The following is a 25,033-nucleotide window of genomic DNA, read 5'->3' as shown; positions in this document are numbered from 1 at the left end:
CATAAGGTACATAAGATTTGAATTACCATAAGTCACACTTATCAGAAGGAATACATCAGAATGTTCAGGAATACATCCAGATTACATTTAAAATTCATGCAATAGCTTTTCCACAAGAAATTTTCTTTCCTCCCTCCAAACTGGTGCACATTCCCATATACATCAAGTAAGTTGTTTCTTTCTTTTTTTTTTTTTTTTTGTAACTTAATGGCACATATATGCTAGAGCAAATGGTCCAGATTCAGTCTCTTATAATCCAAGGCCTGAATTGATCAACCTACAATATGGAAAAATATCAGATAAATGGAAACCTTTTCTACCATGCTGGACATGGCTTGGAGTATCTTCCCCTCATTCTCTTTTCAGGAGATGTGTCCCACTTTCCCCAACGTTGTCCACAGCTCCTGCTAACTAGGTATAACAGTAGCCATAGCAAGGGGGTAAAAAAGTATTTACTGAGCATCTAGTATGTCACAAACCCAGTGCTAAACACTTACCATGAATTATTTAATGTAATTCTCTTAAGAACGCTGTGAATTAGATACATTTTTCATATGGGGAGAAATGTGAGTCCCAGTAGGTTCCCTTACTTGCCCACCCTGGTGAACAGCAGACCCCTTTGACCCTGACTCTCTGGCTGCAGATGACTGGACCAAGGGGGAGGGAAGCCCCTCTAGGAGCCAGCCAGAAGGCTGCCCACCACCCGTGAGGCTCAACACAAGAAAGACTATCTGAAGCAATCAGTGTTTTCTTAGGTATCTGGGGACAGGGCAATCGAGACTACCCTGGCCTTTGAGAAAAAGAGATGCTAAAAGATCACGTGAGGTTGGATCAGAGCTGGCATTGTAACAAACCCAACAGTAGCTCATGCAAGGAGAAGACACTGGGAGCAGGACTTACATATCAGAAGACCATAGCCAAGAAAGAAAGAATGAAACCAACCCACACAAAGAAATCCTTGGTTTCTGCAGCTATAATTCTCTTGTTAAATAGCACTTGTCTCGTAATGGGAGCAAGCACCTGCTTTCTGACAAGAACTCAGTCTGAAATAACCACTAAGGAATCTACAACGGAGTCATTCCTCACTCGAATGGACTGTCAGCAGCAACTCTCCTGTGCAGCAAGTCGGCACCATTTATTACAAACAACCAATGCCACGTGCCTCTTAATGAGATGCAAGTAGCTGGCATCCCTTAGGATATCTTCCTGCCCAAAAGTGCTTAATCTGAAACAAACGAAGTCTTTTGACATAAATTACCAGTGTTATAAAAAATATAAAGGACAGAAGAGCAAGTTAAATGACATCTTAGGTAAGCAATCAGATAAACTAAAATGTGAAGTCCATTCTACAAGCAATTAGTCTGGTCTTTTTAAAAAAAATCAATTTCATAAAAAAAAAAAAAAACAACAAGAGGAATGAGAGGACTATTCAAGGACTTAAAAGGACTAAAAAACACAGTTACAAAATGAAGTCATGGTCCTCAACTGGATTAAAAAACCACCAAACAAAAAATCCAATCAGATGCAATGCAAGGCCCTTGAATGTCTTCAGGGAAATCAACTATAAAAGATAGTTGGGGAAATAGGAATACAGACTGAATGTTGGGGAATTAATAGTAGCTTTCTTAGGTCTGATAATGTAGGAAAATGTTCATATTCTTAGTACACATGTATTAAAGAATTTAGAAGTGAAGTGTCATGACTGTCATACTTTGAAAAGATTTTGTAAAATTAAGCAGATTGCATAAACAGTTAGAGATAGATAAACAGCTAAAGCCAAATGTTAGCAATTGTTGATTCTAGATGGTGGGTGTTCATTGTACTTACTTTTCAACATCCCATATATTTAAAATTTTTCATAACAAACAGTTGAAAAAATAGCACACATAGTAAAAATAACCATCTTGGAAACCCCTTAGGAAGACATCAGGTGAAGCCTGACCATCCTTCTCTCAATAAACCACACTTAAGAGTTCTTAAGGCTTCCCCAGTGGCTCAGCGGTAAAGAATCTGCCTGCAATGCAGGAGCTACAGGAGACACAGGTTCGATTCCTGGGCCAGGAAGATCCCCTAGAGAAAGGCATGGCAACCCACTCCAGTATTCTTGCCTGGAGAATCCCATGGACAGAGGAGCCTGGTGGGCTACAGTCCACGGGGTCCCAAACAGTCACGTCACAGACATGACTGAAGAGACTTTGCAAGCACATATCCAAGGAATGATTTCAGTGAGCCCTAAGAGTTCCTACTTTACTGCTAGAACAAATATTGTATATACATCTCCAGTTGAGCTCCTGACAAAGCTGTTGCTTGTGTTCAGGGGGAATGCAGCACAATAAATCCCTATCAAGGTCTAGAATCACCATCACCCTACTAGGATCAACAGAGGAAAAAGCAGGTTTGCCACTCCATCCAACACTCCTTTTCTATGAGCAGGTTTAGCTGAACCTACATAAATGAAATACACATCTGATACACCTCTATCACAACTTCCTCAAATCAGAACTATGATCTTAAGCAAGCCTTCATCTGTCCATAAAAAAGTAATAGGCCTAATTCCCTGTCTTTTCCCAAATGGATGAAAGGTCAAACCAGCCCTGAGGATATAAAAACACATTATACATTAGCACCGTTCTGCTGTATGGTATGTTTTTCTTTTCCCTGAACGTGTGTTAACCAGGAGGTCATGGCAGGGGTGGGCCATGCTGCTACTAAAGCGTCTAAACCAGCTGGACCATGTGAAAGTCATGGTCAAAAAGGCTCATTCACGAGGTGTGTTCACTGAGATTTCCAGTGTCAGATGGCGTTTGCATAAGGAGAGTTTGCATAAGGAAGGACAAGGCTGGGAGGCCCAAAAATCAAGTAAGGGAAGAATTTTCATCATCAGGCCTAAAGAAAATAGACCATTTAAAAATGAGCTCTAGGCAATCAAGTTGTAACGAGCATTTGCTTTTAGAGAATATTTATTTTAATTACTAAAAATGAATAAGTTTGTAACACTTATTCATCTTCAATAATAGAAATATCTTAAGTATAAATAAGTGGTCACCAAGTAGAACATGTGTGTGGTAAACAAAGATATGAAACGGTGAAAGGATCAAAAGATACCGATTATTCATGAGCCACTTGGTTACTGAATGTCTGTTATGCACTAAATATGCGTGAGACTTCTGAGGTACTAACTGCACAGAGGTACTAAATATATATGAGCACTTAAAATACATGAGGTCTTAGTCTGGCTGCCCATTGGAAACACTTCATCCTGACCCCACATCCCTTCTGCCCAAGAAACACAAATGAAATAGAAATCAGCCAGCTGTTCAGCTAGCTAATTGGCAAGCTGCTACTGCTGACCAGTTATGTTTGTCTCTGAGGTTTTATGATAAAGCAAGTGTGTGTCAGTGGCCCAGGGCACCTTCAGTCTGTAGACTGCCTGCCTGCACTTCAACTCTGGTCCTGCAACCATGTCAGAGAGAAAGGCCAATGCAGTGGAGAGAGAGGGGACACACCAGCATTGTGAACCCTGGGATACTGGAGGGACCCTTCCTTCCCATCTGCATCCTCTCTGCTGGGAGTTAACTTACTCCATTTTCCCACCTTGCTTCTATGTTTCAACTGCTTTAAACAGACAATGTGATTTGAGCATTTAAAGGACACCGGGGCCATTCCCTGGCAGTCCAGTGGTTAAGACTCCATGCTTTCAATGCACGGGGCTCGACTTCAATCCCTGGTCAAGGAACAAAGATCCCACCTGCCAAGCTTTGCAGACAAAAATGAAAAAGAAAAGAAGGCACTGTTTAGAGTCACAATGAGTTAAACGTCATCCAATCCATTAAATGTACCACGTTACTTTGAAGAGGAAGATGATGGGAAAGAAGAAAAGTGAGGCTTCAACTCCTATCAGCAGCTTTTGAAGTGAGCAGGAAACAGAATGTAAAATCTATCGTGGAGGGAAAAAGAAAATGTGAAGGGAGAGGTTCAGATTCAGAAAATCAATGTTCCAAATTGGTGCATCCCCTCAGTTCTCAACATCACCATCCCCTCCCATGCCTTCAAATAGCAAGATGGCCTTTCAGAGGTGATGAGATCACTGCCATGATATTGTTTGCATAATGAATGCTAAATTTGACTGGAACAAAAAATAAAAACCTCCATGAAAAGTCATAAATGCAACAAAACACAAAGAAATACTGAGACTGATCCTTGGGCCACCTTCTATTTTAAACCCCTGACTAGAAGACCTAAATAGACATTTCTCCAAAGAAGACATATGGATGGCCAATGAGCACACTGAAAGATGCTCATCAACACTAATTATTAGAGAAATGCAAATCAAAACTACAATGAGGTACCATAGTCAGAACGGCCATCATTAAAAAGTCTGCAGATAATAAGTGCTAGAGAGGGTATGGGGAACATGGAACCCTCCTACACTGTTGGTGGGAGTGTAAATTGGTGTAGCCACTAAGGAAAACAGCATGCAGGTTCCTCAAGAAACTAAAAATAGAGTTGCCATATGATTTACCAATCCCACTCCTGGGCACATACTCTGATAAAACTCTAATTTGAAAATATATATTCACCCCTACATTCATAGCAGCACTGTTTATAATAGCCAAGACATGGAAACAACCAAAATGTTCATCAACAGATGAACGGATAGAGAAAATGTGGTATATATATATGCAATGGAATCTTAGTCATACAAATAACAAAATAATGCCATTTGCAGCAACATGGATGGCCCTAGAGATTATCATACTAAGTGAAGTAAGTCAGAAAGAGAAAAACCAATACCATATGATATCACTTATACATGGAATCTAAAATGCAACACAACTAAACATAGAAACATTTCTGGCTTACAGACATAGAGAATAGTTTTGTGACTGCCAAAGAATGGGTGATGGGGAAGGAAGCACTGGTAGTTTGAGATTAGCAGCTGCGAACTATTATATACAGAGTGGATACACAACAAAGTCCTTCTATATAGTGCAGGGAACTGTAAATCAATATCCTGTGATAAACTACAATGGGAAAGAATACGAAAAAGACTATATATATATATATATAGCTGAATCACTTTGCTGTGCAGCAGAAATTAACACATTGTACATCTATAACACTTCAATAACATTTTTTTAAAATAAAATAAAAATAAAACCCCTAGCTCCAATGTTACCCAATGGTAACAGAATTAATAACAGCCATTTCAGAATGCAATTGTCCAGGATCTGCTATTATTTCAATTAATCCAGAGGACTACTATGCCTTATGTCTTATGAGCAGTTTATTCTTGCTCCCACTTCAGATTCTGAGGACTGGAAAAAAAAAAAAAAAACAATAACCAAAAGGACTACTTCTAGCTAACATGGGAAAAAAAGGGGTTAGAAGTTTTGTTTATTTGACAGTCAGACCCTGGGCATCAGGGTGATTACCCTTTACTATGGGATGAGAGATGGGAAAGACTGCTGTAGACAAGAATTGTTGTCTCCCCTTCCTATGGAAACTGCCCCTTCCCTCCCTTGTTACTATGGTTACCACAGGAGCCAGTAGAGCAGACTCCACACTGTGGCCACAGCTGATTGGGCTTGGAGTATCCACCTGACCCAGGCTGAACCAATCAAAATCTTCCCCACCAGTAATTTTGGCTCTGAGAGAGAAAAAGCTGTCACTCTGCAGATGGCTGCATTTCCACAGTATGGAAGTTAGTCTGCAGAAAAAATGCAGCAAACAACAGAGGAATTGGGAACCCTCATGGGCTTCAGGTGCTGCTTCCAGGGATTTCTGAGATCCTGCTGCATTCCATGAAATATCTGGAGACCTCTATAATTTTTGAAACTCTCCTTGTTTAAGCTAATTTGAGTCAAATTCTATCACCCGAAAGATCTCCTAAGTAACCAAAAAGACCACAGTCAAACGCATCTTTTACCTTGTATAATTCTGGAACAAAAAGGGAATAACTGAGTTGACAGCTGTATAAAATAAACAAAGGCATCTATAAATTCTGTCTCAGAAGTACAGAGCTTGCACAGGTGGTGCACAAGCCGCTGTCCCCATAGACCTCACATACGGCCAAAAAAGAAACCACTTTTGAGTCTAAAAATGAGCTTCAACGTGCCTGGCATAGTTTTGGTGTCAGCACACTGAAGATGACACGGGCTTTTCCTCACAGGTGTCTTTCACAGGGTGGCTTCTCCACTGTCTGAAGGGAAATGAGACAAGAAGACTAAGCGGAAATGAGAGACAGTTTTTTGTTTCGAAGGGGCACCTCACATCAAAAGGCATCTATTATAAACTCAAATTGGTTTAAAGACTTAAATATAAGTCATGACACCATAAAACTCCTAGAAGAGAACACAGGCAAAACATTCCCTGATATAAATCGTAGCAATATTTTCTTAGATCAGTCTCCCAAGGCAATAGAAATGAAAGCAAAAATAAACAAATGGGACATCATCAAACTTACAAGGTTTTGCACAGCAAAGGAAACCATCAGTAAAACAAAAAGACAACCTATGGAATTGGAGAAAATATTTACAAACAGTGTGAACAACAAAAGCTTAATCTCCAAAATATACAAGCAGCTCATGCAACTCAATATCAAAAAAATAAACAACTCAATAAAAAACAGGCCAAAGATCTAAATAGACATTTCTCCAAAGAAGACACACAGATGGCCAAAAAGCACATGAAAAGATGCTCAACATCACTAGTTACCACAGAAATGCAAATCAAAACTACAATGAGGTATCACCTTACACTGGTCAGAATGGCCATCATCACTTAAGACTATGAACAATAAATGCTGGAGAAAATACGGAGAAAAGGGAACCTTCCATACTATTGTGGGAATGTAAATCGGTGCAGCCACTATGAAAAACAGTATAGAGACTTCTTATAAAACAAAAAATAGAGCTATCATACAATTCAGCAACTCCACTCCAGAAAAGACAAAAACTCTAGTTTGAAAAGATACATGTACCCCAATATTCGTAGCAGCACTTTTTACAATAGACAAGACATTGAAACAACCCAAGCACACATCAATAGACAATTGGCTTAAGAAGATGTGAGATATATATATAGATATAGATATAGATATAGATAGTTGATTATAGTTTCAGGTGTACAGTAATTCAGTTTTATACATAAAACTGAACATACACACACAGGAATACTACTCAGTCATTAAAATGAATAAAATATTGCCATTTTCAGCATTATGAATGGACCTAGAAAATACTATAGTTAGTGAAATGTATACTGTATTTAGTGAAATGTCAGAGAAAGATATATATGATATCACTTATGTGTGAAATCTAAAAAATAATACAAATGAATATATATACAAAACAGAAACAGACTCACAAACATATAAAACAAACTTATGGTTATCAAAGGGGAAAGAGAGGCAGGCAGGGATAAATTAGGAACATGGGATCAACAGATACATACTACATAAAGTAGATAAACAACAAGGATTTAGTGTTATAAGCACAGGGAGATACATTCAACATCTTATACTAACCTATAATAGGAAAAAAATCTAAAAATTATACATATATATACATATATATAATTATATATACATATATATGTATATATTTATATATAATACATATAACGTATATATATAATTTTTAGATTTATATATATATATAACTGAATATATATATAACTGAATCACTTTGCTATACACCTGAAACTAACACAATATTGTAATCTACTATACTTCAACACTTTGGGCTTCCTAGGTGGAACCCATCTGCCAATGCAGGAGACATAAGAGTCACAGGTTGAATCCCTGGGTCAGGAAGATCCCCTGGAGAAGGGCATGGCAACCCACTCCAGTATTCTTGCCTGGAGAATTCCATAGACAGAGGAGCCTGGTGAGCTACAGTCCATGGGGTCGCAAAGAGACGGACACAACTGAAGCGACTTAGCACACACATACTTCAACAAAAAAATAAACAGAAACAAAAAAGTTCAAGGGAGCAGAAGGTAACTAAAAAGGATTTGAGGTGATGACAAGTTTACCACAGAATTGTCCCTTGTTTCTAGCACTGTTAAAAAGATGGTCATGCCTAACTTTCTCTGAAATCAAGGTATGTGTAATCCGCTTTCTTTTAGAAGGGCAACAGGCTCCCATTGCCTGGGGAAAGCCCATCCCAGGCTCTCAAGCTGGCTCTGCCACTCACCATGGCTGTGACTTCAGGCAGCGAGCAGGTGGGCGCTCCGTTTCCTCATATTCGAAATGGGACAGGTACTATCTACCACGCAGCACTGCCACAGCCTTGCTTGGAGCTGATGTTAAATAATGTAGGTAAATGTACAAACCGAGGCTGCGAGAGAAGAAAAAGCCATGCCACCTTCTTTGGCAAAAGAGGGGTGAGGCTATGGTAAACGCTGAAGGGGCGAGGGGAGTTTTGAGTATTAGAGACTGTCACTCTAATGAGTTGTGAATTTGGCAGCATTTCAGCCTGATCTTCAAGAAACATTCATCTAGGGTTTGCCAACTTCCTTCCAAACATGGGGCCTGGGGGTGGGTCAGGCGGCCTGGAGCAGGCACAGACCTATTGCCTGGAGATGTGACTCTACTCCTAATTCTCTTGGCTTTGAGCCTCACCAGCATTATTTCCTGTCTGTCTAGAAACTGGACTCTCTTCGGTGATGGTACCAAACTCTTCCTTGGAGTAGGAGGTTATTAGTTAAAATAGCATTAACTGTGCCAGGAATGTACCCAGAAAGTGCCAAAGAAGAGAGAAGACTAACAGGCAACTGTAGATACTCAGGGTATGGGAGAGAAGGCCCAAAGTCCATGCAGAAAGAAGTCAGGGGCAGGCTGGAGGGAAGGGGCTCACAACGGGCCAGCAAGCCTATGTAACAAGCATCGCTTTCAAAGGCCAATAAGATCCATTTTCAACCCCAGCAAGATGAATAAACCTCTACTGGTTTTGAAGGGCCTTCAAATCAATCTTTTTACAAATGTCTCACATACCTAACTGTACTTTCTACCATCAGAACTACAGCCATAGATACATGGACCACAGAACTCTGAAAGTGTGGCTAAAAATAAATGAAGACCTTTGCCCTAAAACATATGACATACTTCCTAAACCCTGCACTAAATTTCAGGCATCCAGTGACCCCTCAAACATCTGGACCTCCCACACCCAGAGGGATTCCCAACTCACCTCCAACAGTGCCAGGGGCTGTAGCCATGGATGGCCGCATGTTACCCATGCCATGTAAAAAAGGGATCATTTGAAAATACGAGTGTTTACTATCTGGCCTAGTGACCTTCTGTTTTCAATCCCTGTTAAGCAGCTCTGTCATATGTCTCCTACTCTGACATTCTGCTATGATAAAATAATTTGTTTACCTACACATCTACTAGATGTTAAGGTACATGAGATGAAGACTGTGTCTTATTCAATTTTGTGTCTTTGTTGTTGAATGAATGCCCTTTAACCTTTTATTAACAACAATAACCTTTTCCTTGGAGCGAATGTCCCTTCCCCACTTTCAATGGCTCCAGTAGAACTGCCAATCATGAAACTCTGTCAACCCAGCTCCTTCAGAGGGGCACATGACCAAGCTCTGTCCAGTGCTCTTGACCACAGTCACTGGCCAAAGTATAACTATGTGAGTGGAACCAGGGCAATCAGAGTCCTATGCTGGGATTTCACATCAGGATTCTGGAAGCAAAAACTCCCTTTTGTCTGGAAACGTGTGGCTATTTGTGGTCATCACCTCCTTCTAAAACAGTTCACGTGCAGTAGGAGAACATAAGACCAAAACCTCAAAAGTGACAAAGCTGAGAGAGTATACCTGGATACAGCTGTACCTGAAGCCTATCCATCAGTTTCCCTCGGTTACATGAACCAATAAATTTCCCTCTCCACTTGAGCTTGTTATAATTGTGTTTCTATCACTAGTAGCCAGAAGAGTCCTGACTAATACACTAAACCTTATTTTCCTCAACTGAAAATGAAAAGGTTTGGGGTACGACATTAAGGGCTTCCCTGGTGGTTTCAGTGGTAAAGAATCCGCCTGCTAATACAGGACACACAGGAGTCACAGTTTCAATCCCCGGGCTGGGAAGGTGCCCTGGAGAAGGAAATGGCAACCCACTCCAGTATTCTTGCCTGGGAAATCCCATGGGCAGAGGAGGCTGGCAGGCTACAGTCCATGAGGTCGCAAAGAGTCGGACAGGATTTAGCAGCTGAGCACACACAGGCACACACACATAATGTTCAAAGTCCCTTCCAAAGCTTCAGACATTTCTTACCAAACGGTTTAGGCAAGTATAAAGGCCAAGCACTGGAGAAAGAGACAAGACCAGTATGGCCCTGAAATTTGCTTGCTATTTCTTTCAAATCTCAGACCTAGTACCTAAAACAATGTCTCATACATAGTTCAGTTCAGTCACTCAGTCGTGTCCGACTCTTTGCCACCCCATGAATCACAGCACACCGTGCCTTCCTGTCCATCACCAACTCCCGGAGTTTACCCAAACTCAGGTCCATCGAGTTGGTGATGCCATCCAGCCATCTCATCCTCTGTCACCCCTTCTCCTCCTGCCCCCAGTCCCTCCCAACATCAGGGTCTTTTCCAATGAGTCAACTCTTCGCATGAGGTGGAAGGTCTTGTTAAATATTTTCAAGTTTACTATAGGCAATGCCAGGTGTTGTGGTCCAGAGATTTTCACATTTCTAGGATGAGTTTCCTCCCTGACTCTGTCTCTGTGACTCTCTGTCTCAGCTTACTGGAGGAGCTGCAGCGAATATTCTCACAATAAAGGGTCAGAATTCTGAACTTTACAATGCCCAACCATATCCAGTTCAAAAGCATCAATTCTTCAGCGCTCAGCTTTCTTTATAGTCCAACTCTCACATCCATACATGACCACAGGAAAAACCATAGCTTTGACTAGATGGAACTCTGTTGGTACAGTAATGTCTCTGCTTTTTAATATGCTATCTAAGTTAGTCATAGTTTTTCTTCCAAGGAGCAAGCGTCTTTTAATTTCATGGCTGAAGTCACCATCTGCAGTGATTTTGGAGCCCCCAAAAATAAAGTCTCTCACTGTTTCCATTGTTCCCCCATCTATTTGCCATGAAGTGATGGGACCAGATGTCATGGTCTTAGTTTTCTGAATGTTGAGTTTTACGCCAACTTTTTCACTCTCCTCTTTCACTTTCATCAAGACACTCTTTAGTTCTTCTTCACTTTCTGCCGTAAGGGTGGTGTCACCTGCGTATCTGAGGTTATTGATATTTCTCCCGGCAATCTTGATTTCAGCTTGTGCTTCATCCAGCCCAGCATTTCTCATGATGTATTCTGCATACAAGTTAAATAAACAGAGTGACAATATACAGCCTTGACGTACTCCTTTTCCTATTTGGAACCAGTCTGTTGTTCCATGTCCAGTTCTAACTGTCACTTCTTGACCTGCATATAGATTTCTCAGGAGGCAGGTCAGGTGGTCTGGTATTCCCATCTCTTTAAGAATTTTCCACAGTTTGTGGTGATCCACACAGTCAAAGGTTTTTGTGTAGTTAATAAAGCAAAAGTAAATGTTTTTCTGGAACTCTCTTGCTTTTTATATGATTCAGTAGATGTTGGCAATTTGACCTCTGGTTCCTCTGCCTTTTCTAAATCCAGCTTGAACATCTGGAAGTTCACGGTTCCTGTACTGTTGAAGTTGACTTGGAGAATTTTGAGCATTATTTTGCTAGCATGTGAGATAAGAGCAATTGTGTGGTAGTTTGAGCATTCTTTGGCAATGCCTTTCTTTGGGATTGGAATGAAAACTGACCTTTTCCAGCCCTGTGGCCACTGCTGAGATTTCCAGATTTGCTGGCATATTGAGTGCAGCACTTTCATGGCACTGTCTTTTAGGATTTGAAATAGCTCAACTGGAATTCCATCATCTCCACTAGCTTTGCTTGTAATGACACTTCTTAAGGCCCATTTGACTTCGCATTCCAGGATGTCTCTAGGTGAGTGACCACACCATCGTAGTTATCTGGGTCATGAAGATCTTTTTGTATAGTTATTCTGTGTATTCTTGCCACCTCTTTTTAATCTCTTCTGCTTCTGTTAGGTCCATACCATTTCTGTCCTTTATTGTGCTCATCTTTGCATGAAATGTTCCCTTGGTATCTCTAATTTTCTTGAAGAGATCTCTAGTCTTTCCCATTCTATTGCTTTTGAACTGTGGTGTTGGAGAAGACTCTTGAGAGTCCCGTGGACTGCAAGGAGATCCAACCAGTCAATCCTCAAGGAAATCAGTCCTGAATATTCATTGGAAGGACTGATGCTGAAGCTGAAACTCCAATACTTTGGCCACCTGATGCGAAGAACCAACTCACTGGAAAAGACCCTGATGCTGGGAAAGATTGAAAGTGGGAGGAGAAGGGGATGACAGAGGATGAGATGGATGGATGGCATCCCCGACTCGAAGGACATGAGTTTGGGTAAACTCCGAGAGCTGGTGATGGACAGGGAAGCCTGGCATGCTGCAGTACATGGGGTTTCAGAGAGTCGGACATGACTGAGTAACTGAACTAAACTGAAATGAACCAGATCCAGAGGAGCTGACACAGGGTGAGACACCCCCAGGGTCCCACCTCTCTGAGGGTCCTGCCTTCTTATTCTCCCCATCCTGTTCGGGTCTCACCTGTAATTTTCCTACCATAACTGTCCCAACCACAACCATGCTCCTGGCTTCTCTCCTTGAACGTATCTGTAGCATTCATGTTCTGGTGAGAGCACAGCACCAGCCCTGGCCAGGGAGGGTAGAGAAATTCCAGGCAGTTGTAACACCCAGGGCCTCTGTCTCCTTAGAGGAGTATGGGAATCAAAGGACACAGCCAACAATTAGCAGCAGTAACTCATGAAAGGACTGAACCGCTTGGTACATAGAAAAGATGTGTCATCCAGGTGTCACCAGCCCTTCCTGAGGCTCTTGGCGGCCAGAAACTCCAGCCAAAAAGAGGAAAACCATAAATGCAATTCCTAAGGCTTTAAGAAGTCATGAGATCTGCAGTGGATCTAAAGGGAACAACAAGGAGGCGGTTACCATACACTCCCTCAGCAAGATCTTCCTTAAAATTACTGACATTTTGAAACATCTCTCTTTTCCCAAAATGTCTGTTTCTTAAGACATTGACCACTCCCTCTCCCCACCTTGCACCCTGTCCCATGCTCCCTCCTTGGCCCTCATGTGTCTCCATCTCACTTCTCGTTTAGAGCCATGTGGTTCTTTCTCCTCTTGCCTTTTCCAATCCGTTTCTCACCATCTCTTACCCGCACCCCTATCCCCAAACCCCACACATGTCCAGGACGCGAGAAAGTAACACAGGCTCCTTCTGCTTCACGAGCTGAAAAGGAATGGAAATGCAAATGCTTCTAGTGTTTTTCTCTGCCACATATATAAAAATGGGAAATTTGCTATCACAGAGGTTCTAAACCCTTTCCTTCCAAACAAAGAAGAAAATGAAGAGTTCATAGAACACATGTCTTGCCCTAGAACAGTCTAGCAGGCCTGAGTGTCACATTTCATTATAGAAAATGTATCAATTAGATAACGCCTCCCATGTTTTCCTCCTGGCATTCTGGATGCTTCTTATTCTTTAGTTCCAATTACCATAACTATGCTTACAGAGCTGGGAGTGACGGTGTTCCCACTGGCTTGGGTTTTCTTCCACGCCCCTTAGGCCATGGAATATTATGCTCCAAGGGACAGAGGGATGACTTTGGCCACAGAGGAATCTGGCAATTGGCCAGGCCCTGAACCATCTCTCTCTGGTGTGGTCTTGAGGTCAGTTTGTCTAACTTTACCAGGAAGCCACAGGGGCCAGAAGAATCAAAACAAAGACAAGAGACCAAGAAAAACACAACTGACCTGACCACCTAAATAGACTCTAGTCATTTCGACACTTTTAACTCTTGGGGGAAATCTTATGAGCTGGCTATGAATTTGAGGGCTGATAGGATGATTTTGAAGTCAACAAAGCATTAGATTCTGTTACCTATGTGGTTTTAATTAGCCAGGGGCCAGTTGTCTGCTTGCTCCCCTGCAGCAAATTACTAGTGTTAAATGTTACCCCTGCAAGGCTGTGACAGACAGAACGTCCCTTAAGCCAAGTATGTGTCTAACAGTTCCCTTTTCAGCAGTAAGATCTACAAATCAGACTCAAGCTTAAAAATTCATGAAACATTTTTCAAGGACAAACAGTTGAAGAAGTTTTAGCCAAAGGTAGGGTTATCAAGTTGTCCCAGCTTGCCCGGGACTGAAGTTTCCCAAGACATGGGACTTTCAGTGCTAAAGCCAGGACAGTTCCAGGCAAATCCTAGATGGACCTCAACCCTAGTAGAGGTTGAATCAGAAGGAAGTGGGTGGTACACTCGAGGGAAGGTAGAGAGGGAGAGAAAATAAAAACTTTCAAAACACTTCAACTTCTCTTTAGTTCAAAACCAACTACAGATGTCAACCCTGTCAAAGTGTGTACACACTATTTTTTCAACAAAGGTTTATGGCCAATGACTTTGGGAGATGCTCCATGCAAACTCCATCAGCTCTCCTTCACGTGGTCTCCATGCGCATCAACACACTGAAGGCTCTGAGAAGTCCTGCATGGTGAACATACTTTAATTTGGTGCTCTCAGGGTGTCCCAAGCCTGTTGTACCACACAAGCCTTTTTTTTTCACTTAATGTTTATGATCATCCAACTGAACACACTTTGAGAAATGGGGGTCTTGTTCACAAAACCATAACCAACCGAGGAGGTACATGACTTAGACTCGGTAAGACACACATACCTACTTAAGAGGCCAACACATTTCTCTTTGTATTCAGTTAAAAGCATACTGAAAACTTAGCTAAAAGAGAGCCATGATTTGTATTTTTAAAAAGACATTTGGGGAAAATGACTGAGATGTATGTAGGATATTAAAGGTGAACTGAACCAGTAAAAACACTGCCGAAAGACTAAAGAACCTGAAACATAATCTGAAGTGAATTTTGTGTCAGATATATGTGAGAGATTTATTTATTCATTCATTCCATTTATTCATTCACCTTAAGTATGTATGTTCTAGGCACTGTGCTAGGCCCAGGGATTATGCAGTAACAAGAGAGACTGATAAGGTCTCCAATGCTTGGGGCTTCCAATCTTAAATGTCACTACATGTTAACTAACAATCTTTTAACAATGAGAAAAAGAACTACAGGGATCCACAGGAGATGCCTCTAGGTTAGATTTAAGGGGCGGACACGATGCGTTCCCATGGAAGGTGATGTCAAAGCTTAGACCCAATGGGTGAAGTGGGTGGGCCTGTCCAGTGTATGCAGGAGTGTGGTATCATGCAGCAGGAGGCTGTTTTGGGCATAAGGTACAACGTATGCAAAGGCCTGTTGGTGATACAGAGCTCAGAGCGTACTCTACACAGGCAAGAGTCCGGTTCCTGAAGTCAGAGCTAGAATTCAATTTGACACACAGATGGGACACTTTGACTACTATTATTATCACTATTACATAAAGGAAGAGAATTTTGCATCAAGCAAAGGTTAAATCCGACCCTCCCTACACCTCTAAGGGTCTAAGAGCTTTGTGACTGAGAGAATTCCATGATTCCCTTCAGCATCTAATGTTTAAAGCTTACAGACCTCTCTCCTTTTGTAAAGTAAAGCTCCCCACAGTCATAAAACTACATATGTACAGACAGTATATTTCTGATTTCTTTTGCCTTCACTCTGCACCTTTCTTGTTCCCCCGAAACAGCCACAGTGCCCACTTCATCAACCTTGACATCTCCTGGCTTCTTCATAGGATGCTTCCTGTAACCCAACACCTACAGAGCAGGCAAACTTCACTGGGTACTTACTGAACCACTTGGAGCTTTTTAATTAAACCACAGGCGCTGATGCAAAGATGACTTCCCCAGGTGGTAAAGCACAGAAGCTTGGTGGAGACTTGGCTAGTAAAGTCCACCTCAGCTGAGTCCTCTCTGCAGCACCCAGAAGAGGACAAGTAACGGGTGGGATTGCTCAGGGGAAAGCACTTACCCCTCTGAAATTCCAGTCTTTAGGAGATGGAAACATGGGAAAGTTGTTCTGCCGCTGCCGTTTAGGCCTGGAAGAGGACAAAAAAAGGAGATGCACTCATTATTCAGAGGAAATCACCAGTTTCAGATGGAGTTTCATCAGAAGGAGAGATGCTTGCAGAAATGGTCCAGGCAAGGTGAGGTGGCTGGAGTTTTCTACAGCTCAGCAATCTTGAGCAGCCAAACACACTCTAGACTCCTTCCCAGGCCCCCGGGAGGAAAGCTCCAAAGTCACAGAGAAAAGTCAATCCCTCACCTTTAAAAACAGGAAAATTTAAAAGAAAACCAAAAGTCTAAACTGAATGCAATTATAGAGCCAGACCAAACTCCAGTCTTTACTTTTTGCAAACGGAGGCTCCCAGAGGGAGGCCCCCAGGTGATGTGTGTAGCTTCGGGCGCAGCCAGGAACCCTCCCTTGCTGCTCGCGCGCTGGGGAGTCCCTGCTCCTCCACGTAGGCCACACTTGGGCTCCCTGGACTTCTAAAGGGACGGTTGACAGGGCAACTGTTAAGCAGCTGCTGCCTGACAAGTCAGAACTGGCTTCCTTGCCTATTAATCTCTCCGCACTAATCAATCTCCCTAGATGCAACAGAGGCAGGTTCAAGTCGGGTCCACACAAGTGGCAGGTAAACGGTACAAAAGAGGAAAGATGCGGGAAGGGGGCTGGGAGGCCGCAGACACGCCAGGAATGCCTTACTTCTGTCTTGTAAAGTGAATTTAATTTTGTGACTGCAACATACCCACAGGAACATGTATTATGACGTTTTTATGGAGCGGCGGACACAACTGAGCGACTTCATTTTCCACTTTCATGCATTGGAGAAGGAAATGGCAACCCACTCCACTGTTCTCGCCTGGAAAATACCAGGGATGGGGGAGCCTGGTGGGCTGCCGTCTATGGGGTCGCACAGAGTTGGACACAACTGAAGCGACTTAGCAGTAGCAGCAGCAGATAGATGACTCCTCCCCAAAATGCTATATCTGTCTATATGAATAGTCAAATGCTGTGTTTGCTTGAAGTACCACTTCACTGAAAAGCATCCCTGAAGGAGGTCCCCTTGGACTTGCCCTGAGGGTTAGTCACTGATGTGCTGAAGGGCGGTGGTGCTGGTTTTTCACATGATACTCACCCCTCTTCTTTGACCTCCCTGCCACAGTGAGCAGGAACGCAAGGCAGGATGCTTGTGGTGACCACAGCACAGGCTCTGCAGAATGTCAGGCCTGATAAAAACCTGGGCTGGCTCTACCATACCAGAACGCATCATGTCCACCCCTTGAATCAGGCAAAAGACATAAACAAACAAAACACAAGGTAATTATAATAACAGCAGCAGCTGACAGGCACTGAGAACTTAAAACAGCTTATGCTGAGCAGTTATAGTCACTACTCTCCACTGGGAGCTGGGGTTCACTGTTGGACCCACTTCATAAATAAGAAAACAGGGACCTAAAAAAATATTAAGTGACTTGACTCTCATCACACAGGTGAAATCAGGATTCTGGTCTCAAGTGTGTGATCTCAAATCCCACAGCATTTTATTAGCTGTGTGACCCTGAGCCCGAGGTTGAAGCTCTTGAGCTTTCATATTCTTATGTGCAAACCAGGAGAGATAATACCCAGCACACAGAGCCAAGACGAGAGGAGGGCTCTGACTCCAGTGTTGTCACTTCTAAGTTCTCAGCAGATGTCCGCCCAGTGCCCACAGCAGAGCTGGGACAACGGGCTGAAACAGATGGGAACTCCCGCCCGACGTGTCTTTGCATCTAACCCCCTTCTTCTGTCTCACCCTCCTCCTTACCCACGCATACAATGGAAACCCAGGCTAATAACCTCGCAAGACAAACAGAGCAAATGTGGGCGGTTATTTAGATTTAATACTCTTCTCTTATTAGGTACCATGTTGGTCTCAGCTTTTCTGAAAAGATATTTCTCCCTTAAATAAAAAAGCACACACACAAACAAACTTAGAACTGAACAGTACTTCTCCCTGGTTACCGTTCCCTCTCCTCCCAGGTTATAATTGGGCTTTGCTCTTCTAATTACCCGATGAGCTTCACTGCTTCCAAAGCAACAACATATACCAGAACATTCTGAATCAGTATGTCCCTGTTTCACACGCTGCAGTCCACAGAAAATGACAGTCATGATAATTAACAGTGACGGAGTTACATGCTGTGCCAGGGACTGTTCTAAGTATTCTGCCTACATAATCTAAATCTTAGAATAACAGGAAGACGGGTTCTTCTGCTCTGCTATACTGTAATGTTAATACATCACAATGGCACTACATATTATCGTATTTTATACATTTACATGTATGGCCTTGCTGCTGCTGCTGCTGAATCACTTCAGTCGTGTCCGACTCTGTGCGACCCCAGAGATGGCAGCTCACCAGGCTCCCTTGTCCCTGGGATTCTCCAGGCAAGAACACTACATACATTTAAATATACAATAATGGTAACTTCGTATCATAATATGTTTTCATATAATATTGTATATTATTATGGCATAATGGGGATATTACCATTATCACATTTTAACAGACAGGGTAAACTGAGGTCCAGAGAGGCTAAACCAGACGCCAGAAGTCACATAGCTGGTAGGTGGCCAAAGTGGGATTCATACCCAGATGTCCCGGACTCCAGATTCAGGGAATGTAGCCCCTCTCAAACAGACAGAAGCCCCACCAAAGAGGGCTTCCACGCATTTGGAAGAATGCAGCCTGGGGGTTCCTTGTGGGAGGGCAGCGGTTTAGTGGGGCCTCACATTAAGAGGCCTCATAGACAAAGACAATGCATCAGAGCAAGTCCATCAGTCCAGACTTTTGGGCAACGTGATCACACCCCCACTGGCTGGGGAAAGTGCCAGGAAACCTATCTAGAAGACAGCTGTCTCCAAATGCTGCTTCCCCAACCCCTGCATTCCACCACCAGCCAAGCTTCCAGATCATTCACCTTGGCTGCAGTCCCTTTTAACAATCTCATCTGGCATCAAGAGTCCCCTGATAGTTTCCTTCTCTCCAGCCAAACACTACCACCCACATGGCCTCAAAAGATGGCTTCGGGGAGTAAAAGGCACCCTCCTGAGAAGGCTCCTTTAGGAAGCCCAGGGGAACTGGCAAGCATGAAGGACAGCATCTCAGAAGCCAGTCAAGGCCAGATGGGCACCACAGAAGGGGCATGTCCTGGGTATGTTTCTTTTGTTTTACAGGCAACTTCTTTGCACTGTCAGCAAAAGTCCAAGGGAGAAAATGGCACTTGGTTTTACAGGCTTCTCAGATCCAAGCTGCACTGCGGGGAGTTCTCTGTATACGGGGTCCTCAGGCCCCTAAGTGACCCAGGTCTGTGCACGGCACGTGCACACGTGGTTAGGAAGCACAGCCCACCCTCGGATGTCAGGAGGGCAGTGCTGACCAGGGATCACCTCCACCCTCCACAGAGGGAGGGGGTGATGTGAGCCAGGGCTGGGCGAGCGGCAGGATAGAGACTGCAGAGACGGGAGGCGCAGATTCTTGACTGGAAGGAGGTTACAATCTTAGGAAAGACTGGAAAGAAAAGTTATAAACTCTCCACACTAGGGAGAGCTCACAGTAGATACAGAAATGCCCAAGGTAAGAGTGAACAGTCATGAGTCAAGGTGCACCTAGGGAAAGATCTCAGATTCAGGAGTGTGCGTGGCTGGAATCAGAATAAGGTCAGGAGTGACGGGCCTCAGGGCTAGAAACAGAACGCATTTTCCCACCACGTTAAACAAACGTGACTCTCTCCCACCAGCAGAGAATGATGACTGCACCCACAGCATCTCCCAAGTGCCTGGGAGTCTGGCTGCTGCTGCCGCCGGCTCCGTGGGGGCCGAAGTCTGGTGCTCAGACCTGGGGCTCCAAGAGTGCCTCCCTCCCTTTCTTGCTGGAGGACTTCAGCCAGGCCACCTACTTTCTACTCCCCCTGAGCCTCTATCTTCTCATCTGAAAAATGGGGATAATAATCTCTTTGTATAAAAATGAAAAATTAATGTGCTATATAAGGGAATAAAAATAGTTGATTTAAAATAACAATGTATTATACAAATGTTAGCAGAGAGTCTGATATTTAATAGCTGTTCAAACTTGCTGTTATTATTATTGAGTCAACATAACCAGTAAGGAAGATATCACTTGCCATTTTCATTGGCAAGGCTCCTGCCAGAGAGACAATGAAATTTACAACTCAGTCTTACAAATTGTGTAATGTAAGTAAAATAAAACAAAGGCTTTAACATGCTATGAATATTTTGTTAGGTGACAATAACATGGTCATAAATATGAACATAATGTAACTGTGAAAAGAGCCCTGCCTTTCTACTGATATTTCCTGGTTTCCCACTCTCCTCTTCCTTTTCAAAGATTACCACCTTTGCCAGCATGTTTTATGTGTTGCAAATATTTTAATATCTTAACTATCAGTCCAGAGCCTCTTGCTAACAAAACTTTCCTTGAATTTCTTCTCCTTTGTTTTACCTCTCTCTCCATGAGAAGCTGTAGAATTACTAGGAAAACAGCTACACTTTATAAGAAAAACTAAAGCCAGGTATTTCTTATTCTGGTTGGACCACTGAAGATGTGGTGATTTCTTTCACTTAAATGTCTTTTTAGTTTCTGTTTTGAGTATATAATCAAGGATGGACTGGCAGGTACTTACCCCAGTAAAGACCCAAGTCTTCCTGGAGAAGCCCACTGGAAAGAGTTTGCAAAATGGACATCTCATCACTTCGGCTTGTCTTTCTCTTAAATATAAGTAGAAAGGCACTACTTGGTACCTGTTTCTGTAGCTCACTGACTCACACTCAGTCTCACTCCAGTCACGCCATGGCTGCAAGTCCAGCTTTTTACTTCCTGATAAATTATGGAAAAAAGAATTACAGAACCTCAGATTGCTCAGCTGGTTCAATCACTCAACACCAGTTACGTCGTCTTTACAACAGTCCTTTTGGGAATACACCCTGAAAGAGGGCCTTCTCTCCTTGAGAATGAATCTGTAGCTCTTTATGTATAATAGACTCTCATTAATTTCTTTCCCTTTCCTTCCTGAGCACCTACTATACCCCCACACAGTGCCACAGAGCTAGAAGAAAGACTCGGCCAGGTGATGAGACAAGGGAACTGCAGGCCAGGCCCCAGGAAATGCATGTTCAAAGTGCAGGAGGTAAAAAACTGATCTTTGAAAAGATTAATCAAACAGACAAAACTGGCAAAACTGATCACGTTAAAAGGGGGCAGGGAGAACACTGCAAATACTCTTATGGATGGAGGCACAGCACTATAGACACACATCAAGTTAATGACAAAAGACTGCTAACAACGCCTTGACACTGCTAAATCTGAAAACTTAAAACATACATTCCTTCAAAATATAGAACCTATCAAAAATATCTCAAGGAGAAATACAAAACCTAAAAACCTCAATAACTAATAAAAAAAAAATGAAAGAAAGCACCAGACCAGACAGTTATATCGATGAATTCTACAAAACTTTCAAAACAGATCATTCCAATCTTAGACAGGCTGTTCCACAGAAGATAAAAAAGAGTCCAGAATTAAGGAGCAGAGACAACACATTTGAACAACTGGAATTAAAAGTATGACAACTCAAATTCTGTGAATAAGGAAATGGATTAAATGAAGCTATATCCATTAGCTGTATTCATTCTTATCAAATGGAAGACAACATAGAATTATATAATAATGAAAAATCTTAAAAAAAAAAAAAAGAATGAAAATTCAAGTCACAGGAGATACCCATATGGTAATGATACTATTGAGGAATGCACAAAGTAACACCCTGTTGATGGCCACATGTAGTAGAAATGTAAGACTAAACAGGCTGTATCAACTGCAGAAGGCAGCTTCCTTCCCTCTGGGCATGAAGAGGGGAGAGCGACTGGGTGGAGCACACACAAGGCTTCCTTTCTGCATGGAATGTTTCCGTTATTCACATAAAAATTCTGAAGCCAACAGGGCAAAATGTTGCTGCTTATTCAATCTATATGGGGATACAGAGGTGGATACTATAATAGCTGATATTTTGCTATATGGGTGAAAAATTGTAGAATTAAAAATAGTAATAAACAGGAATAAATCACGGCAAAGCTATATAACAAAATCTCAAGCATCCATTAAGAATAGTGAGGTAAATCTAAATCCTCACTAGCAGAAACCTTAAAATATGTGAAATAAGACACAAGACAACATGTAAACCCATCAAGGTTTACACACACACACACACACACACACAGAATCAGCAGTGTGTGTGCAGGGTGAGGGCCCTGGAAGAGCACACACCTGACTGTTGACAGTGACTGATGACATAGCTGGGGTGGGGGTTAGGCGGCAAAATGTGGACATTACCGTTTACATTATGTATTTTTAAATCATTACTATGGGAACCTATTGTGCCTATAATGGAAATCATAATGATGTTTATAAAAAGGCCCTGACAGGTGGAGGAGGCAGCAGAGACACATGAGATGAGGCAGAGCAGGTGGCCAAGGCAGAGCCTTAAAAGCTGGGCTTGGGGGTAACGGGGTGCTACTAAAATTGTAAAGTGAGGAGTGACATGATGAGGATTGCCTTTAGAAAGATCCCTGTGGATAAACTGGAAGACTAGGACTGACTGTCCCCAACTCTTTGAGAGAGATAAGCTTCATCTAAATTATATCATCTGATTGATGGTTGTCATTTATAACTTGATTGCTACTTCTGTCTCGGGTATTCCTTGGAAAAGGTGTACAGATTTTAATTACGTTTTGTCTATAGATTATAAGATAAAGTGAAGCATGTATCTCCTGATACTTTTTAAGCTGACCTGTCTTTATACTTAAAAATGTCTTTTAATAGTAGGCTTCCCTGGTGGCTCAGATGGTAAAGAACCTGCCTGCAATGCAGGAGGTATGTGTTCAATCCCTGGGTCAGGAAGATTCCCTGGAGGAGGAAATGGCAACCCACTCCAGTATTCTTGCCTGAAGAATTCCATGGACAGAGGAGCCTGGCAGGCTACAGTCCGTGGGGTCACAAGAGTCAGACACAACTGAGCAACTCTCATTCACTCACTCAGGACTGACATATACACACTACATAAAATAGATAACTAATAAGAAAGGGCTGTAGAGCACAGGGGACTCTAGTCAACACTCTGCATAGCCTGTATAGCCGAAGAATCTAAGAATAAACAAACAAAATGAGTGGATATGTGTGTATGTATGACTGATTCACCTCGCTGTGCACCTGAAACTGACACATTGTAAATCAACTACAATCCAAAAACATTATTTTAAAAAAGAAAGATCCATCAGGCTAGAGAGAGGAGAAGATAGCTGAGGGGGATCCAGGGTGAAGGCAGAGACCTACAGGGAGGCTCCTGGAAGCATACAGATCCACTGCAGCCTCCCCCGTGGGACATCTTCAAGATTCTGAAGGCAAAGAAGTCAAGTCTGTTCAGACTTCTCTCCCATTCTCCACCCATGCGCCTGTTATTTTTAGAACAGCACTCATTGTTCAATAGAAATAGCATGTGGGCAACATATGTAAATTAAAATGTTCTATGAGTCACATTAAAATGGTAGAAAAGAAAAGCAGGTAAGTTTAATTTTAATAATACAGTTTCCTGAGTCCAATATATCCAGATAGTATTATCAGTTCAACATGCAATCAACAGGAGAAAATTAGAAATATTTTACATTTCTTATACCAAATCTTCAAAATCCACTATTTCACCCTTGCAGCACATCTTAATTGGCACTAGCCATGTTTCAAGTGCTCAGCAGGGACAGGTGGCATGTGTCTACCTTACTGGACAGCTCAGTTATAGAAAAACAGCACTTAACAGTTTCAAAGACCCTCAAACTTTGAAAATTCACTGCTCTATGTTTCAGCAGTTAGTGACCACTCAAAATGTGTAAGTTGAGACCCACATAAAGTGGGACATTCTCCAAAAAGATATCTGTATCCATCTGAATTCAGAAACATTCAAAGGTGCAAAGTATTTTTACAAAGGCTTTAGAGACATAGTCTCTAGAAAAACCAATGGAGATGATCTTTAGGTCACATGTCTACTTGAATGGAGCAACAAATGAAATTCTTTCCCAAATGGAGCATATCTCAAACTAATGTTTATGATCTGTTGCTAAATAATTAAGAATTGCTCTAACCAAACTAATTCCAGAATTAACTAAAAAGAAGAGACTGAAATGATTTTTAAACTCATGAAATTATTATATTTATAATTCCCCTTTTGTGAAACGTTTGTTCAGGCTTATTTACTCACTTATATAAAGGGATTCTCATTTCTGTTATTGATATGTAAAGGTTCTTTATATATTCAGCATACAGGATGAAGCAGTGTCTAGCACATAGCTGATACTCTAGTAACCATACTGAAAATATATAAAATTTTGATCAAATAATGAAAATAGATAAACAAAATGTGATATACATGCATAAAATAGAGTATTATTCAACCACAAAAAGGATGAAATCCGGATACATGCTACAACATGTAACAATCTTGAAAACGTTATACAAAGTGAAAAGAGTCAGACACAAAAAGCCACATACTGTATGATTCCACTTACATGGAATACCCAGAATAGGCAAATCCACAGAAACAGCAGACAAGCGTTGCCAGGGGCTAGGGTAAGTGAGCAAATGGACATGGCTACTCAATTCGTGTACAGTTTCCTTTGAGGGTAATTTATAAAAAGGTCCAGAATGAGGTGACATGTGCACAATACTGTGAATGCACTTAATGCCACTCAATTACTATAACACTTCACATTGCTAATACTTCGTTGTGTGTAGTTTACCACAATTTTTTAAAAAATGAGGGGAAAGTAAAGCTTGTTGTTGTTCAGTTGCTCAGTCATGTCCAACTCTTTGCAACCCCGTG

General features: G+C 42.0%; 1 protein-coding gene across 5 annotated transcripts in view; it reads right to left on the bottom strand.

Moving 5' to 3' along the window:
• ARHGEF3 (Rho guanine nucleotide exchange factor 3) overlaps positions 1-25,033 on the bottom strand; it is a 312,008-nt gene that overhangs the window by 194,970 nt on the left and 92,005 nt on the right. For all 5 annotated transcript variants that reach the window (XM_061396610.1, XM_061396607.1, XM_061396609.1 and 2 more), the window contains one exon: positions 16,077-16,143. In XM_061396610.1, the coding sequence (XP_061252594.1) occupies positions 16,077-16,143 (67 nt within the window). The remainder of the gene's footprint in view (positions 1-16,076; positions 16,144-25,033) is intronic.

This window comes from Bos javanicus, chromosome 22 (genome assembly GCF_032452875.1).
Source record: "Bos javanicus breed banteng chromosome 22, ARS-OSU_banteng_1.0, whole genome shotgun sequence".
Lineage (NCBI taxonomy): Eukaryota > Metazoa > Chordata > Mammalia > Artiodactyla > Bovidae > Bos > Bos javanicus.
This window is presented reverse-complemented; position numbering and strand designations above follow the sequence as displayed.